The sequence below is a fragment of the Fundulus heteroclitus genome, chromosome 5 (genome assembly GCF_011125445.2).
Source record: "Fundulus heteroclitus isolate FHET01 chromosome 5, MU-UCD_Fhet_4.1, whole genome shotgun sequence".
Taxonomy (NCBI): domain Eukaryota; kingdom Metazoa; phylum Chordata; class Actinopteri; order Cyprinodontiformes; family Fundulidae; genus Fundulus; species Fundulus heteroclitus.
In genome coordinates, this window is record NC_046365.1 from 22,029,263 (window position 1) to 22,045,484 (window position 16,222).

Genomic DNA, 16,222 nt, shown 5'->3' on the forward strand with positions numbered 1-16,222 from the left:
CTATGCACTCTAAGGCTTTACAGAAAAAGGAAAGTGGGACATTTGAGTCCATCTTTTCTGTTCGCTTTGTTCTTACTGTGTCTGTAGAGCTGCGGGACGTCTCTGTTTGGACTGGACTCGTGAGCTGGGCCGTGCAGGTTCAGTTTCGAGTACAGCAGCTCTGTAGCCTGGAGGGCTGTATTGGGGATGTTAACGTAGTTACCGCCATAGTCTCTATGAAAGCCACTGGATGGAGACGGATGAGACTTTAGGATGGACTTGAACAGAGCTGAAGAGAAACAAGCATCCACAAGGATTATTTGCGTCATTAAGCCTTTTCTATCCATTTACTGTCTTCCAAAGATCGGGTCATGGGGGTACTAAGACCAAGAGGGAAGCCTAGACACCGTCTCCTAAGCAATGCTCTCCATTCTGGGGCCAGAAGAGACATCTAGTCCCTCCTGCTGGTTCTCTGTCTGTCCCAGGATCCTCTCACAGCAGAGGATACCTGAACAGCCTGATATCCTGATTAGATGCATGAAACACCTCAACTGAAACCTTTTGATGCAGAGAAGCAGGAGCTCCACACCCTCTTTCTGAGGCCAACAAACTAATTTCAAGAGTATATTTAAGGTTTTATTTTGGTCATGAACAACAGTTTACTGCAAAGAGGATCACCATGCCTATCCCTCTCCCCCTCTATCCTACCATATCTCATGAACAAGACACCAAGGTATTTGAACTCCTCCACTAGAGAGAGGACCAGAGCAAGCCACCTTTTATCAGCTGAGTACCATGACGTCAGACTGAGATGAGCTGAAGGTCATCAGAGCCACTCAACAGTGCAGTGAACTGATCCGGTGCATGCAGACAGTCATGGCTTGCAGACACCAACAGAACCCCATCATCTACCAAAAGCATGAGAACCTGAGGTTCCCAGACCAGAGACTCTTCTCTAAGCGACTGCTCCCTTCAGATCTTGTCCATGAACACAAGCTATCAGGGACACCGGTACCTTAATAGTACCACAAGTACACTGTACTGCTGCAGCACCATAATAAATACATTGATGCAACATGGTACACGTCTCCTCCAGGTCTACAAAACACACATGGATCAGACTCCAATGACTCCCTCAGCAAGGGTTACAAATTTTAACCTCCATCTGGGTCCTCAGGTCCCCCGCACCAAACGCAGCCTGGGATGCTCCTTGTTCTCCTAAACAGTTTTTCAGAACCTTTGGGCCCACCAATATTTTATAGCTTCTCCAAACTTCTCCCATGGTAGAGCTTTGGCTTCTGCAACCACAGCAGCTGCAGTCCTTCCAGCCGCTTGAAGTCCCGGCCTCCATCACTTCTGGTGTCCACCAGCGGATGCTCTCCTCCTGGAAGTCCAACCCTTTCTGTGACTTCAGCTCCAGATTGAAGGCCAGTCCAACTATATCTAGTCGGCCACGCCCGACAAGCTTTGGCTCTTCTCCTGTAAGGGAAGCGATGTTCCACTTCCATAAAGCTCTGCCCTCGCCTGCCGTACAGGTGCCATTGCTCCTCGCAGGAGATTTTGGGTCTCGTGTCAAGGTGAGCTTTTTTGTTTTAGAAACTTGGGAACAAAGATTAAATGTTTATTTAACCAAAAATGTGTTTCACTTACCACATGCTGCGGTCGTACCAAGTGTTAGAGGAGGAGGAGGAGGTGGAGGGGGGACTGAGGGTGGTGAACAGCACATCTTTCTCAGACCTTTAAGGGCAGCAACATCGTCCCTGTCCCCCAGTTTCTCTCTGACACAGGAGTCTGGCAACATTTTTTTAATTTACATTAGAATAAAACAAGAATGGATTTTCGTTTTCCATTCAAGGTTTCAGTCTTAGATTATGTCAGTGAACACTTCCATGAACAGTCTTATTAAAAGCTACATTTCATTTTACTAACTTCATTTATTTCTCTCAATGTAATGAATAAACTGATTAACAGGGTGGAGTATTTAAAAAAAAAAAAGCAACAAATTAGAGATAATCTCATATTTCATCCATACCTTGCGTTTTGGTAGAAAACGGAGGAGAAAGATCTGTTAATGAAGGGCCACGACTCTAGAAGATACAGAGGCAAAAGGAAAAATGTGTATTTTTTTAAAGACCTTACATTTAACCAACAGGATTTGGGTTTAAATGTGCATCACGTCATTTGTAGGAAGGAGAAATAATTTTTCTATTGTTTCACAAATAATCTCAAAAGGTATAACGTGCGTTTGCATTAACCCGTCCTTATTCTGATCACCCTGAAAACAGCTGCAGTCAGTAATAAACACAAAGTTCAATGTATTTTAATAGAATTGTATGAAACAGACCAACACACAGTAGTGTGTAATTATTAATGTGTAAGAAAATGATACATCGTGTTCAGAATGCCGTTAGAAAATAGCCTGAAAAGTTATTTTCATGTCGGTTTTCTATGTAATTTCCCTGCCACACCACTAGTGGGCAGTATATTCTATGAAACTCAAGAACATGCCTGCGTACAAAAACACCCCCTGCTTAATTTGTACTGATTCCAGTCATACCTTTTCTCCCAACCCCTTTCCTCTGGTACCCTTAAATAAAATCCAGAGTGACCTACTGTCTAATTAGGCAACCTAATTACTATGCAGAGTCCAAAAGGGTGTAAATGATTGTCTGAATAAAGAAAGGCCGCAGAGGTTAGCCAGAAAACAAACATAGGTGAACAAACAATGTCATGAAGACCAAGGACCACAGCAGACAGGTCAGGGTGGAAGTTGTGGAGATGTTTAAAGCAGAATTTGGTAATAAAACGACACGGAGAGCTTTGGACAGCTCACAGAGCGATGCCATCATAAGAGCATGCTGCAAACCCATCAAGACACAGATAGGGCCTGGCATGGAGTGCATTAATGGGAGAAGTAGCCAAGAAGGCAGGAGGTAACTGGAGGAGTTTCACTGCTCAGGTAGAAGAATCTGCTTACAGAATTATTCATTTTGGACTCAACATACTGGCCTTTAAAATCTGACCTGAGCTGCTCCTCAACGTAAACACGTCGCCCACCATAAAACTTGTGGCTGGCAGCTTTGTGCTGCCGTAGGGATTCAGAAGCGATTGGGAAGATGGAGGGAGCTTAAAAACAGGACAAGCCATGATTTAGATCAAATTATTGTTTAAAACGGCCTAGTCAAAGTCCAGAATCCGTGGCGAGACTTGAAAAGCAACGTTCACAGATGCTCTCCATTCAGTCTGAAGGAGCTTGAGATGAAGTTCGGCCCTTAGAAGAGCCAAGATGATGGAAATGAACCCCCCCCCCACAAAAAAGACTCACCGCTGTAAACGCAGTAAGGCGTGGCTCTCCAAAGTAGTGGACAAATGTACATTACACTTTTCAGACTTATGCTTGTTTCAAAAAAATAATTAGAAACACAGTTTAAAGGTGATGAATATTCGCAACAATTCATTTTGTCCTGCAGCACAAGCCGAGCGAAGCCCGTGCAGGAGAGCCTTTCATCATCGCTTAGGGGGATGCTCCGAGATTTTTTTTTTTTTTTTTTTACAGTCTTTGGTTCTGTGGTGTTATATGTGGTTATATAAACCAAAGAGGCACCGAGCAGTGAGACAAGAGCTTTAGTCAAGGCAGTAAATTGTTTTTTTTCCCTCATACTCAGCTGGCTAGAAGGACAATAAGAGGGAGACAACTGCTGTAGACAGAGAGGCTTCAAAATAAATTAATAGGGAGCAGCAGTGAGGAGGAGGAGGAGGGCAGGAGGCGAGGAAGAGAGGATGCTTCAGAGTTGAGAGGCAGCGCCAACATCTTCAGAGGTGGTAGACATGAGACAAAAGGGTGGCGGCCTCCTCCTGGAGAAGTGTCTGACAGCGAGCCAATTTCATCATCCACCTCCCCCACCCTGCAGCCATTAATAAGGCAACCAGCCGGGTCGTCGGTAACATCATGTGTCTCACGATTTATCTCTATAGACACAACGCCGCTCATGGAGTCAGGACGTGCAGGTTTGCTTTACTGGGTTAAAGCGCTGACACTCCAGGAACCAGAAATAAAAGTGGTTTGTATTTCATCCAGCAGGCCTTTCCGTTGGTTTCATCACCTCTCATTAACTCCGCCTGCGACCTTTTGCTTCCTCACACAAATGCAGCTTAACAAAACTTAACAAAAAAAATTAATTAAAGCTGCGCTCTAATGAGTTCTCCCGGAGACAAGAGGAAGTCTCTGTTCACAAACGCAGCGGAAAATGAAGTAGACAACCAGCGGGGACGTCTTCTGGGGGGGCTTTTCAGGTTTCAGACAAACATATCACAGGGAGAAGAAGGAGGGCCGGCAGGCAGGCTGCTGATGGACACCTACCAGAATAATTGGCCTCTTACTGCTATGCTTCGGCAGCATTACCTCGCAGTATAAAAGGAAAAAAAAAGACCAGGCTTTGTTTTAGCGTCGCCTTTGTGTGTTGCTTGAATCTCCTCAGCATGTCTCCCTCACCTGTGATTCTCTGAGCAAAAGACATCCAAAGTCATTTGGACCAGATGGTTACAAGTTCTTAAAGAAGACCCAGAAAGAGCTTAAAGCATGTTGCCATGTTTTACAAATGATGTAAATAGTATACTAGATCTGTGTATATATATATATATATATATATATATATATATATATATATATATATATATATATATATATATATATATATATATATATATATACACACACATACATACATACATACATACATACATACATACATACACACACACACACACACACACACACACATACTTTTTTTTATTTTTTTTATTTTACTTTTATTCTGTTTTGACAAGTTCATTCTCTGTTGCCTTAGAACTCATTTAGATCAGCTTAGTGGTTTTTTCATTACTGATTTAGTGTGTCTCTCTGTGTTTTTTGCCACCGTCACGCCCAAATTTCCCCATTGTGGGACAATGAGGAAGTTTCTTATCTAGCCAGAGTCCCTACACTTTTTTTCACGTCAGTGTTTCAGAAAGACGGACGGATAAAAAAATATAGCCCGATAGACAGATGGACACAAAGGCTGACAGAAGGATGGACAGAGAGACAGATGGAAAAGCCAGAGGATGGAAAGACAGCGTTACATACAAAATGTAGACAAAGAGACAGGGTATGAATTCTGTAAATACAAATATTTGTCCATATTGGTCTTTTTTCATACTTGTCCAGACCTGAGATGAGACTGCAGAGGGAATGATAAGGCGTCACTGTTCCCATGCACATATGATTTTGTCCTTTGGAGCAATGGGACAACCTGAAACCTCCAAATCGAACTAAATGCTGGCCAAGCTGTACACACACTCACACACACACACTTTCCACCACTTTACAGATGTTTTGTCTCTTTTGGCTTTCTTACAGCTGTTTGCAGCTCTGATATTCCAACGTGTTTACTGCTAAAACGGTTTAAGGCAATTCATCTGTTAATGCGGGTTTACTGTCAGTGGACTGACTTTACCTCTTTAGCTTTCAGTGTTCCTACTTGCATTAAACGATTGGGTCTAAATAGCAAGAAAAGGACACAATGAAAGCACACTGTTCGATTCTGGGGGTTTAATTAGACGATTTAGCTTGTTTGGTCCAAAAGAATGAGTTTGACCTTTTGTTTTCCTGGATGCTGGGAGACAAACCAGCTGGCTTTTATTTCTTGTTTCTCAGACATCTCACCTCTGGGGCTTCTTCGACTATTATGGATTAAAATCTAAGTATCAATGAATTAAAAGAGTAGTAGAAAGTAGACCACTACTTTATGTTGCTTTGGAAAAATATTCAAACTTGTTAAGCTTTTTTTATTTACTTCAACTCGTTACAACCACAAGAGACATTGTATTTTGTTGCACTAAACCAACAAAAATTAGACTGTAAAGAAACAAGAAGGGATATTATAAACTGTTTCAAAGCTTTTTCAAACACATGTCTGAAATGCCTATTGTGTATTTATTGTGCCCCGTTTACTCTGATCCCACTAAACCTGTGCAGCTGACTGGCATGAGTGGGGACAGGGCGAGGAGACCAAAATTCAACTTTTGGCCCAAATGCTATTTGTGGCTGAAAATAACACTGAATTGCATCCTCTCCACTGGGAAACACAGTGTTTTAGCAGTGAAAGGGAAGCTGGCTAGAGAGAGAGATGGAGCTGAACACAGCATTATCCTGGATGAAAACTGGTAAAAGGCTGTAAAAAGACCTGAGAATGGGAGACAGGTCCATTACCCAGCAGGACAAAGACCCTAAACAACAAGGCCCGGCTAAAGTAGATCCCACTGAGAATCTGTGGCGAGACTTCAATATTGATGTTCACCAATACTCTTCATCCAGTCTGACTCTCTGAGCCTGAGCTGTTGTCCAAACAAAACAGGGGCAAAACTAGATGTGCAAAAGTGGTAGAAACAATACCCAAAAGCAAGAGGTGTTTATTTTATTTTATTTTGCTCTAGGGGTCTTTAAAGAGCGTAAGCAGACAGGGATAGGGGCTGAGAGAGAGAGAGGGGAGACTTACAGCAAAGATTGAAATTACCATACTGGGAGAAGAAGTGGAGGAGTATAAATACTTCGGTGTTCATCTGCACAACAAACTGGACTGGAGATGCAGCTGAGAAGCTGTCGACAAGAAGGGACAGAGCAGACTGTACTTCCTGAGGAAGCTTATGTCCTTCAGGGTCTTCAGCAAGATGCTACAGATCTTCTATAAGGCTTATTGTGGAGCGTGTGAACTCCTCTGGCATCATCTGTTGGGGCGGCAGCATCAGAGCAACTGAATTAAAGAAGCTCAACAAGCTGATAAAGAAGGCCAGCAGTGTTCTGGGGACTCTTACAGAACCTCTGGAGAACACTGAGCAAAGAAGGATTCTCATTAAAATGAAGAACATTAAGGACAATGAGCATCCTCTTCATCAGACCATTGTTCAACAACAGAGACTTCTCCTGATCAGCTGTAAGACAGGCTGCTACAGGAGATCCTTCCTGCCTGCAGCAATCAGCATCTACAACAACCTGTTAAAGAAACCTGCATAATATGAGTTACACCAGCATTTCATTTACCTTTGGGATTAATAAAGTATGTTTCAACTGAACTGAAAGTTCAGACTCTGAGGGGCTGGATATAAATGTAATGTAGAAATTGTCAAACCATCTGAAAACCGTGTTTCATCCCCCCGTCCTCACCATTATGTTCTGCCCTGAGTTCGTCTATCACAGAGTCCTGATAAAATACACTGAAGTTTCAGATTATAATGTGGCAAAGTCTGAAGTTCAATATGTGTCCAGGGCGCTGTTTCTCTTTTAGAAGTGGCTCTTGAACACTTTATACATCCATTTCTTTCTGATGTGCCTTTTTAAGGCTTTTCCCCGTCCTGCCTTACTCAGACTGATTCTCAAGAGTTGTTGAGAAGTTCATATAATTCTCATCTACCCTACTTACATAAATTCTCCTCTTTTTTTTTTGTTCACCTCCTAAGAAATAAAAGGCTGGTTTTTATACGGGTAAAAACCTGAAAAGTGTCTGAACAAGGAAAGGAGAATGTACCTGTGCCTCTGCGGGGGCCGGGCAGCCTGAGGCCCCCTGAGCCCTGGGCGGGGTCCTCTCCTCGCTGTCCGTGGGCGTGGTCCTCTCCTCGCTGTCCGTGGGCGGGGCCCTCTCGCTGCCCCAGGAGAGCGAGCGCTGCATCATCCACTGACGCTGAGCCCTCGGCTTTCTGGGGCCTCTCATCAACGTCGGCTCCTGACCTCCGCCTCCGCCTCCGCCTCCACCCGTGCCGGTCTTGCTGCCCAGGTCTTGGGGGGCTTTCTGAGCGGGGGGTTCCCGCAGCGTCAGGGCCTGAAGGAGACTCCTGGGGGTGTCGTACCACCGCCGGAGCAGGCTGGGGATCTGGTACTCCTCACTGTGCCTGCGAGGCGTTTGGGGGGCACATCTGGAGGGGCAGCGGGGCTCCAGGGTGATCGTGGGCTCTAAAGGGGATGATGGGGGCGTTGGAGGAGGAGGAGCAGGTGGAGGCGAAGACGGGGGATGGAGAGGAGCAGAGGGGCTGGCCCCGGACTCATTATCCTCTCCTCCTCCTTGACTGGCCATGTCCAGACTCCCGTTGCACGAGGAATAGCTCCCAGAGTAGGACGAATGGCTGCCTGCCGCTATTCCGATGCCGCTGTCCAAGGAGCTCTGCCGGTCGCGGTCGTGGAGCCCCCAGGGCTGGCGTTGCACCGACAACCGACGGCCCGCCGAGCCCTCCCTCGCAGCGCCGTGCAGTCCGTCGTCTGAGCGGGTCAAGGCCGTCAGCGTGGAGGAGCTCGACGCCGCCTCGCTGGAAAGGTGCGATCGGACCGACTGCTCCACCCAAAAGGGGAACCTGCTGCCGTAGCTGGCGTCCGACTGGCTGGAGGAGGAGCTGGAGAAGCTGCGGTCGTCCCCGGCTACGGAGGTGCTGCAGCTGTAGGTGGAGGCTGGAGGGGAGGAGAAAGTCGACAGAGCTGGATGAGCTGGTTGGTAAGCAGAGAGCGTCAACCTTTTCCAGCAGCCGGTCCTGGAGGATGAGGTTCAGTGGCTGCGACTGGCTGCGCTGACACTGAAGAATCTATGATTCACCTCCTGAAACCCCCGCTGAGCCTCTGGAGGCCGTCAGCGTGCATCAATTGTGGGACCTCTTCACATTTCTCATTGATACAGCCACAACTCTGAGAAAAACCTTCCAACACGCTCAGGAGGGATTAAAGTAAATAGATTAGCAACATGCTGAACCAAATAAATGTCAGATCATGAAGCGGTCATGAGTGATGTGCTGATTGGTGCACGCCCACAGTGGAAGGTTTATGGCAAGACTTACACGAGCTGCTGGCCAGACTGTACTGAGACAACATGCTGAGCCTCTTCTCCAGCTCGGAGGTCTCCTGGCTGATGCGTTTCTCTGCAGAGGCAGGGTCCGCATCTGGGTCTGCAGTGAAAGGACCAAAAAAAAAAAAAAAAAAAAAAAAAAAGACATGATCTTAGACTTAGACGGTGACAGAAAATCGTCTGATTTGTAACTCTCATTTGGGTATTCGGTATTCTAGATGATGAGCTATTAATTTTTTTTATAGGATCGACTGGAGGCTGGGTTCCTGCTCTCGCACAGGGACTGCACGGATCGCCTCGAGTCGATCGCTCAACAAATGTGGCCTCTACGGCAGACCGTCAAGACGAAAGCCACTGATGAAATGAAGCCACGGGTCATCCCGTTGAAAGTTTGCTGCAGCTCGTCTAGGAGGCACAACAAAAACACGTGGAAGAAGATGCTCCGGTCTGAGGAGACCGATTTATCTTTTCGGTCTCAACACAAAACTTTCTGCATTAAGGAAGACTATCGCTGCCATTCGCCACTGGGAGAACCTGTTTGGGTGTGGGGGACTCCAAGGATGGGCCCTCGACTGCTACTGTCCTGCAACATTTAGATGCGTCCCTGCTCCACGTAAAGCAAACCTACAGCTCAATGCCCGGCCTCCTCACAAGCTGATGATATGCAGAGGTTTTAATTAAGCCATTTGATTCACGCGTTGAGGCAGGGGATTCGTCTAAACGTTGCAGGACAACAGCTCCTGATTTGGAGGCTCCTGGGTTAGAAGCTGTGGAGGTGAAGCCAGGCTGGAGGATCAGCTTCCAGCGAGACTACATCGCTGAACGCGAAGGAGTGGTTTAACTCAGAGAACAGCCACGCCGTAGTCAGTGTCCAGGCCTGAGCTCCATCACGATGCTGTGGCGCGGTCAGAGAATCCATGTTCACTCTCCGTCCAGTCTGAGAACAACGGGCAGACGTTTCTGTCAAGGGTCGACTCAGGGGAGCCAAACACAACTGGATTCTCTGGAAACATTTTAGAAAACCATTTTTCTTCTATTCCATGCTTTTATGCACCAAGTCCTGTTAGTCTCTCACATGAAAAAGTAGATAAAGATGATGAATTTTGTGCAAAATGTGAAGTTGGTAGGCATGTTTCAACCACACACGCTACTTTAAAGTTAAATTCACAAACATAAATTTAATAAGGCTAAATGATTTTTGTAGCCTGTATTACGGCAGTTTTCTGACATTGGCTTTACAGGCTATGATGAGTTTAACTACAACAAACTCCTGCCTCTGCATGCATCAGTGCACCTGTTTCACAAAACAATGCGGCAGATAAAAGTCAGTTTGATTATATCCCAAACCTGTTTGATTCCCTTAAAAAAAGGTCTAAGGGAAGGAATATAAAATATAAGTTGACCTTGTTGGTTCTGAGAAGACAGAAAAAAAGCCAAACACACATTTTCCCATGTAAGATTTTTTTTACGCTTTATTAGCTGAAATGCTTCTTCCATCCTTATCTGGAAAGTAGCACCACTGGGACCTTCCTGTCCTTTGAAGGGCAACGTTTAACACCATCTCTGCCTTATTACCGTCTCACAGCTTCTCCTTCTTTAGGTAAGAGAATGAATTGTTGTACAAAGTGTTAAGCGTCTCAAAAAGAAAAGTAAATCCTAAAGCTGTGACGTCTGTGGCACTAATTAGAACATTCTTGTAAAACGTTTGTCTGCGAGCGTCTAAATGAAGTACCGAGTGAAAATGTGACATCTCCCAGGTGTCCTCACTACTAACCAACTCATTTAGAGCAAAATCTAGAGTAAAAGCCAGCTAATTACACAAGTAATCCCTCACAAACGCGCGTGCTGTGGGGGTGTGGGCCTTTGAGCTCATGCTATGGCGGGTCAGAGCGAGCGTATGTGTCAACAGCCTGGATCCGGGCCTCTGGCTTGCAGCTTCAGCTGAAGATCACAGGCCAAGTTTCTTCACTACGCTATGCGAGGGGTCAGGTAACATCTGCTAGCTTCGCTGCTTCCTGCTAATTATAGCTTCTTCTCAGCACAGAGCGATGCAGCGCTAAGAGGAAACTGACGCAGCCGACATAAATGTAGCGGGGACGCTACATATTTACGCCGGCTAGATGTTTTTGGGCTTTTTTTTTTTATTTCGCTTTTTCTAGTCAAGTTCTACGTTAACTTCAAACAAAACCGCTGGCTAAAGAAATAAACTGTTGCTTTTCGGTTTTGACGGCAACAACAAAACAGCACGTCTTATGTCTCCTGAGACCTTTTGAGCAAAACGAACCACGTTGTGTTGTGTTTATTAGACGCTCAGAACAAGTTTAGCACGAAAACAAGCGTGCCTGCGTAAACTCTCAGGACCAGGAAATGAATCCCGTATGTAACATGATGCTGCATCCATGCCAGTGTTGTGACGTGTCAGTCAGCTCCTGAGGCGCTCTCCTGTGAAATCTACAATATGCTGCAGCTGCACATCGCTCACGCACAGAAGCATGACCCCTTGGTCTCTCTGCTGACACACGGGGGGGTAGAGGCATGCTGCGTTTCCGTTTGCATGACGCCTCGACACAAATGCTACACGTGAGCGCTAAACAGGCCCGTGTCACACACCAAGTCAAATACCAAAGTGACTGAAGGTCTTTAGTGTCAAAGGGCCTGTTAACCTGTTAAAAACCTGGTTTTATGGGAGAAAAGGAGTTTTTTGCCCCAGCTTTTAATGAGAGGCTGATTCAACTGAAAAAAAAATCTGTCAGAGGAAAATTAAAAAGATGCATTAATCTTGTTGCACAACTGTGCCCTCACAAGCTGATGTTTTAGAAGCATATTTTAATTTAATTTCAGTTGTATTTGGTACAAATGTATCAGATATAGTGAATCTGTTTAACCTGGAGGGGTGGGGGACTATAATTTTTGACATTTACCTTTTTGCATCTTTTGCAATAAGCCACAGCTTGCACAAATGTTATGGGATCAAAAGGATCTCATCGTCCTAATGTATCAGTCAGGAAAAGACAAATAAAGAAGAGTTTCATGATCTATATTCACTTATCCATCTATCCAGGGACAGTGAAGAGAGTCTGCAATAATTAGATAAAAAAAAAAAATATGGGAACAATTAACATTACAAAACTGGGTGTTTCCCATTCGTTTCTGGAAGACAATGAGAAAGAAATCCTGCTAGGAGGTCGATAGCAACACTGAGGAAGCTGCAGGGATTGCTGGCCGGCATAAGTTGTTTTTCTACGAGTGACGATGGACTTGAGCGTATGGTTGAAATCAGAAGCCTTTTTTATTGAAATTAAAAAACCAGGCTTGGCTGAAATCTCCTAAAGCCTTGTGTGAGGATGTGTTGTGGTCTGGTGACACCAAACTTTAAGTTAGAGCACCGATTCCTAATTATATGCTTGTTTGGCACAAAAACAACAGCATTGTGCTTCACCTAGTGAGTTGAGCAGAGACATGGTGGTGGCAGCATCGTGCTCCATGATTTATTTTCTTTGGTTTTGACGGCGCTTTCTCTTGAGGTAGATGAAACTGAACAGTTACAAATACTGGCATGTTTGACTCAAAACCTCAGGTGTCTAGAAAGGTGGGATTTTATTCATTTATTGTATTAAAACGAGTCCAAGCATACATTATTTTGTAATTATGTTATTTTTCATATATTCCTTTATATAAAATACCAGAATTACTTTACATTTTTAATTATTAAATCAGATGTTATGATTATTTACTCAGTATTTGACCAGCTATCTTACCTGAAACCTTTTTACTCTTGAGTCATTTCTTGGTTGGCAACTTTTTACTTGAGTAAAAATATATTGTTGTGCTACTCTTGCTCGATTAAAGTTTTTGGCTACTCAACCCACCTCTGTTTGCAAGTAGAGCGATGAGTAATAGACTTTTTTTCTGTGGTTGCTTGTGAACAAAACTTTGCTTGTCTCTCCTAAAATTATAACTATGACGATGAGAGCAGCTGCAAACGAGTCCCTTGGAAAGCCATGAAATGCTGGGCTGGCGTTGGGGGATCACTGTTCTGCAACTGTTTTGTTTTTTTTCCTTTTGTTTTTTTTTTACATTTCCCCGCCAAACAGATTTGTTTTGTTTCTCTGTGGTAGTGCAAGAGATACCCTATGTGAATGTGGAAAGAACTTTGAAATTATTCATCAAGGTCCCATTTATGCCCATTCTCACATCACAAAGACACTGGGGATTTTAAGGATTTTATGTGGGCACTTTTTGAGATCTGCTGCAGCAGCTGCAAGAATTTACGCTCAAACTCATCCCGTTAGTAGTTCGTATCATGGCGTAGGAGTTATCGCTCACCTGGCTGGTCAGGTGGTACGCCATGCAGCGCCCGGCTGGGGGCGATTCCTCTGACGATGCAGTCGAATAAGAAACTTATCTGCTCCCCTTCTGAGCAGGAAAGGAAGAAAACACCAGCCCCTGGGACACAGAGGGAAAATGTACAAAGAGTGGCAGACGTATAAATATAGTGATACAGCATTCAGTCATTTTTATTTCTTTATAAACAAAGCTAAATGACAGTCGCTGAGCTTCAGAGGCTGCTGGGAAGGTGAGGCTGTTTTTTGAGAAAGAAACAACCCTTTCTGATAAAGGATGAGCTTGCACTCAGCCTGCTGCGGCCCACGCAACACCAACTGTCAATGAAAACGCCAGCAAAAAACAACGAAAAATAAAAATAAGAGGAAAAGTAAAATAAAAATCATGATGCATGGAAGCATCGCATCAAACCAAACCAAAGAGGGACCCATAAAGTCAGCGGCTCGGTTAAAGATATAAAAAATATCACCGCTGCTCTTTTAAAACTGAGTTGGCTTGTGGTAAAAACAAAGAAAATCAGCTGGGAATCTTTTTTTTTTAATATATAACAAATAACATCTCAGTTTATTATAGTCAGCAATGTTGTCTTGAAGTTTGCCTCTATCCAATAACTTTAATTTTCGCACTAAACTTTTTATTGAAATGGCATCAAAAGGCGATCAAAATTTGCTTTCAAAGCAAAATGCAACAGTTCAGAGTTCAATAGTTGAGTTTCTCACTTGAATCATCACTCAGCTTTAATGTGGTGGAAATCTATTTGATCCATTATTTGTTCAGTTTACTGAGATGGCAAAACTGCTCCGCGTCAGCAAAAGTCTCAGTATGCGGGAGATTGGCAGTAATAACCAGTTTTTAGAGTTTTATCTGGGATGAAAGAGAATAATCTATGATGCTGATGTTGGATGTTTTTAATGAGATCATTTTGACATTCGCATTTTGACATTGTTATAGAGAAAAATGACTTTCAGGTTACGAGTAAAGTTCAATCCAGGAAATGCAAACCAGACAATCCGCTAATAACTCCATGGAAGGCGGCTGTCTTCTGATTACCATAGCTTTTGTTAATAACACAAAGCTCCATCTCTGAACAATTTTTAAATAATGTCATTGAGACATTTTGAACAAAAGCACCGTATAACATATGAAGAAAAAAAAATAGGTTTATCTGTTGGAGAAGTCTGTTTTCTGCTCTTTCGTCCAACAAAGCTACAGGTTTTAATACACCAAGTTGGGAAGACAAAATACGGTCTCCAATAAATGTATATCATCAATGCATTTTTACTACTAAAATTAAAAATTATAAAGACGAGCATCAATAATGTCAACTTGAGATAATGTTAAATTAATCTTTAATAGAGCAGAATGATGGTGAAGATTCTCAGTCATCCAGTTCATGGTCATTCCAAAAAAGTAAAAAAACAAAAACAACTGGACTTTTTCCCGAAGTTTGAAGACATTTTGGATAGGAAGGGAAACGTCTTCAAACTTCGGGAAAAAGTCCAGTTGTTTTTTTTTTTTTTACTTTTTTGGAATTTATAGAGCAGAATAGGGATAATCCTAGGTTTATCTTTAGTCATTCCAAAAAAAGTAAAAAAACAAAGCAACTGGACTTGTTTTCCGTAGTTTGAAGACGTTTCGCTTCCTCTCCAGGAAGCTTTCTCCACTCAAAAAGTCTGGAGTAATGTGGAGCATCAAGCTTTCTTCTCTTTAGTCATGCTTACACAGATGTCAAGCAAGGTATTTACAATATACGAGTTTTTTCATTAGTATTATACCTCAGTTATAATATTATTTACCCAGATTGCCCTGTGCAATAATTCGCTTCCTGCTTTTGGAGTTGCCTCTGGTCAGCTTGGCATTCCTATATGCACTCAAACCATTCCAGAGTTCACTTTAACCGAGCCGAGACCCAAGTTCACTTTTTTGGTCAGCATCAATGTTCGATTGCCCGTTCCCACCTCCCCAAACAAACCGATTAAAGCACACTAAACAGGGCTGGGTTATAATTTCTATAGATAACCTGAGATATGTTTCAATTTATTGTGCCCTTAACATGCTCTGGAAAAGATGGCTCAAAGTCTTTAAAATAAATCCTTATTTTATTTCACTTGGTTAAAAAAATGCTCTTGTCCTCCAACAGTGAGCGCAGGAAATTTAAACCACTTTTTGAGAGCAAAAATAGATTTTATATCCATGACTCTAAAAACCGAGAAGTGAGCAGCATATATGGAAGGATGATGCATCATCTGGGCCAATCGTCATCTGAGAGGCTATTATTGTACAAACACTGGCTTACTTCTTGTTTAAATATGCCTAATACATATAAAGCTGCATATTGCAGTGTTATATAAAAAGATACGGTACTTTATCATAGGACTCGGCTACACTGTGAAGGTGAGATTCATTAAATTGAGAAGAAAAGCTTTTCTGTTCAAAACAGTCCTTGCAAGGAGACCATGTAACAAGAGTTTTGGCTTCGAGGCAAAGAACAACGTGAGAGTGAGAGACGGAGCGTACCACACAGTTCACACACAGGACACTCGTGTCTGAAGCAGCAGATCAACAACCAGACGAGGAATTGTGCTTCTTGGATAAGCAAACAAGCTGTTTAACTCGTTTTACGTCAGATTAAACATCTTAGTTTGTGATCGGCTGCTGTAAATATGAATTATTCAAGTGTTTTCTTGTAGAAAAGACTCACGATAGTTACCCCTTAGTGTGTGTGTGCGTTCCACATTTTGAGTAAACTTGGTTAAAACGAGTTATTGCGTGTTATTTTTGTGTCCTAGTTGCTTTTTAAAGAGTAAAATAAAAATAATAAAAACGAAGGGGTCACGATTTAACCGTCAAAACTATGGATGAGGATTCCACCTGCATGTAAATGTCTGCATGTGGACCGCAGGAGGTCACTCCAGCTGCAGAGTGAGACAGAAACGGGGAACAGAACGGCAGCACGTCGTCTGTAATGTGGTAGGAAGAGCTTTAATCAAATGTTTGCTTAGCTTAAGAAAATCAGGGTTTTATTATAATCTAACAATAAA

At 43.3% G+C, this 16,222-nt stretch overlaps 1 protein-coding gene across 1 annotated transcript in view; it reads right to left on the reverse strand.

Moving 5' to 3' along the window:
• dok7 (docking protein 7) overlaps positions 1-16,222 on the reverse strand; it is a 30,630-nt gene that overhangs the window by 1,568 nt on the left and 12,840 nt on the right. Inside the window, exons 6-11 of the mRNA XM_021320274.2 lie at positions 13,164-13,283; positions 8,830-8,937; positions 7,539-8,449; positions 2,012-2,066; positions 1,630-1,770; positions 77-268 (exon numbers count right to left, since the gene is read on the reverse strand). Coding sequence (XP_021175949.2) covers positions 77-268; positions 1,630-1,770; positions 2,012-2,066; positions 7,539-8,449; positions 8,830-8,937; positions 13,164-13,283 — 1,527 coding nt within the window. The remainder of the gene's footprint in view (positions 1-76; positions 269-1,629; positions 1,771-2,011; positions 2,067-7,538; positions 8,450-8,829; positions 8,938-13,163; positions 13,284-16,222) is intronic.